At 38.7% G+C, this 2,672-nt stretch overlaps 1 protein-coding gene across 1 annotated transcript; it reads left to right on the top strand.

Annotated features, from left to right (window-relative positions):
• Positions 1-385: 385 nt before the first annotated feature.
• On the top strand, positions 386-2,179 carry TM35_000271000 (lysyl-tRNA synthetase; the record flags this gene model as incomplete). The annotated part of the gene is made up of 1 exon (XM_029027993.1): positions 386-2,179. The coding sequence occupies one exon, from the start codon at positions 386-388 to the stop codon at positions 2,177-2,179; it is 1,794 nt and encodes a 597-aa protein (XP_028880576.1).
• Between the last annotated feature and the right edge of the window lie 493 nt (positions 2,180-2,672).

Below are 2,672 nucleotides of genomic sequence, written 5' to 3'. Positions count from 1 at the left end.
AAAAAAAAAAAAAAGAAAACTTGATATTATTCTTTTCTTTATCTTTAACCCTATCCATGTGTGTGCATGTACCTTGTCTGCTTGAAGTGTGTGGAAATTTTTACTTGTGTGTGTTTTTTTTTTCTTTCTTTTTTTTTTTACCTTACTTCTATATGGAATAAACTTACCTGCAGTTACCCATGTCATTACAATCATGTTTTTTTCTTTTCTTTTTTTTTTTTCTTCTTCTTTCTCTACTTTAATAGAGAACACGGCTGGTCATCTACGGACGACGTGCCTTTGTGTGTGTTTTTTTTTTCTTTTCTTACTCCACCACGAGAGAACCCAACAAACGTAACTAAAACAAAGAAATAAAGAGTCTGAGACTCTCTCTATATATATACATATGTCTTCCACGACTGAACTGCGTGCGCAAATTGATGCGTTGGCGCAGGAGATTACGCGAGTAAAGAAAGAAAAGGGCGCCGCCAGTGAAGAGTGCAAGGCGCTCGTTGCTCAAATGGCAAAACTCCGCCAGTCACTCCCACAGGACGACGCAAAGAAGAAGAAGAATAACGCGGAAAACAATGATAATAACAAGAATAATAAAAAGACAGCGGAACCAAGTTATTTTGAGTCTCGATTGGCGATGGTGAATTCCATGGGACTTCTCGGTGCTGCCTATCCACACAAGTTTCATCGTGACTACACCATTCCCGCATTTAAAGCCAAATTCGCACCAAAACTACACGAGAATGGAGAAAGATGCACAGAAGTGGTAACGATTGCGGGTCGTATTATCAACAAACGCAGTTCCGGCTCTAAACTGCACTTTATCACTTTACAAGGCGATATGGAGGTGGTGCAGGTCATTTCCACTATGGGAGACTATGTGAATGATGGATTTGCCGATATTCATGCAAAGATTAAGCGTGGAGATATTATTGGTGTGAAGGGTGTGGCTTCACTTTCCAAGACAGGTGAGTTTTCCATGAGTGCGATGGAGATTACATTACTCTCCACCTGTTTCCACATGTTACCAGATGACTGGTATGGTTTAAGTTCCGTGGAACAGCGTTTCCGTCAACGTTATTTGGATCTTATTGTCAATCGTGAAAATGCGAATGTTTTTATTCTTCGTTCTAAAATTATAAAATACATTCGAAAGTTCTTTGATGATTTGGATTTTCTTGAGGTGGAAACACCAACGTTAAATCTCATTGCTGGAGGTGCCGCCGCTCGTCCGTTTATTACCCATCACAATGAACTCAATCAGAAGATGTATCTCCGTATTGCTCCTGAGTTGTACTTGAAGGAACTTGTGGTGGGAGGACTGGACAGAGTGTATGAACTTGGCAAACAATTCCGAAATGAGGGAATTGATCTCACACACAACCCTGAGTTTACCAGCATTGAGGCCTATTGGGCATACATGGATTATAATGATTGGATGAATACAACGGAGGAACTTCTCTATGGTCTCGCTATGCATATTCACGGTTCTCCCCTCGTCAAGTACGCCCCACGGGACTCCGAAGGCAATAAACTCCCAGAAGTGGTATTTAACTTCAACAAACCCTTTAAACGTCTTCATATTGTCCCGGAGTTGGAAAAACGATTGAATGTTAAGTTCCCCGCAGAATTTGAAAGTGCTGAAGCCAACACCTTCTTCATGGACCTCTGTAAAAAGCATAAGGTGGAATGTAATCCTCCTTTTACCACCACACGCCTGTTGGATGCCCTCATCGCACATTATCTTGAACCCGAATGTCATGATCCGACATTTGTGTGTGATCATCCACGCATTATGTCTCCACTTGCCAAATGGCACCGTAATGATCCTCGTCTAACTGAACGCTTTGAACTGTTTATTAACAAGAAGGAAATCTGTAATGCCTACACAGAGCTCAACAATCCCATTGTGCAACGGGAGGAGTTTAAGAAACAACTTAGAGATCGTGAAAAGGGTGATGATGAGGCTATGGATATTGATGAGAGTTTTATTCAAGCGCTTGAACATGCACTTCCTCCAACAGGTGGTTGGGGTATGGGCGTTGACCGTCTCGTGATGTATCTCACCAGTCAGTCAAACATCAAGGAAGTACTCCTCTTCCCAGCAATGAAGCCTGAAACTGCAAGTTCCCTTTCCTATCCTCCGGGAACATTACTGAATGGACAGGGAGTACCGTTGCTTCATTAACCAAGAAACGAAAAGAACAAAAAAACAAACAAACAAACAAACAAACCATAATAAACAATAAAGGATAAAAGAAAAAAAAACAAAAAAACAAAGGTAACATGCAAAAATTGCGTAAACTTACAAAAAAAAAAAAATAAAATAAAATTGATGTCTACGTATATATCCGCGTATATATCGTACCGACAAGAAACACCATTACCTAAGTGCGATCAAGTTTCAATACCTATTCGATTTTTAATTATAACAAAATAAATAAAAAAATAATTATATACGTAAACTTCGCAAAAAAAAAAAAAAAAAAAAAATTGACAACCATAAAACTCATCTAATCTAGTATTTTCTCTTTTTTTCCCTACTCTTTTTCTCACAAGAAAACAAGAAAAATACATAAAATAAGCAAAACTTTATTTCAAATACATAACGTCTCATACAGAAATAATCAGGTACAACTTTATCACTTCCAAAAAAAAAAAAAAAGCCAGGGCAGAGATAT

This window comes from Trypanosoma theileri (assembly GCF_002087225.1).
Source record: "Trypanosoma theileri isolate Edinburgh chromosome Unknown TM35_Tth_27_V1, whole genome shotgun sequence".
Lineage (NCBI taxonomy): Eukaryota > Euglenozoa > Kinetoplastea > Trypanosomatida > Trypanosomatidae > Trypanosoma > Trypanosoma theileri.
The sequence above is the reverse complement of the archived record's forward strand: the minus strand, read 5'-3'. Positions and strand labels throughout refer to the sequence as shown.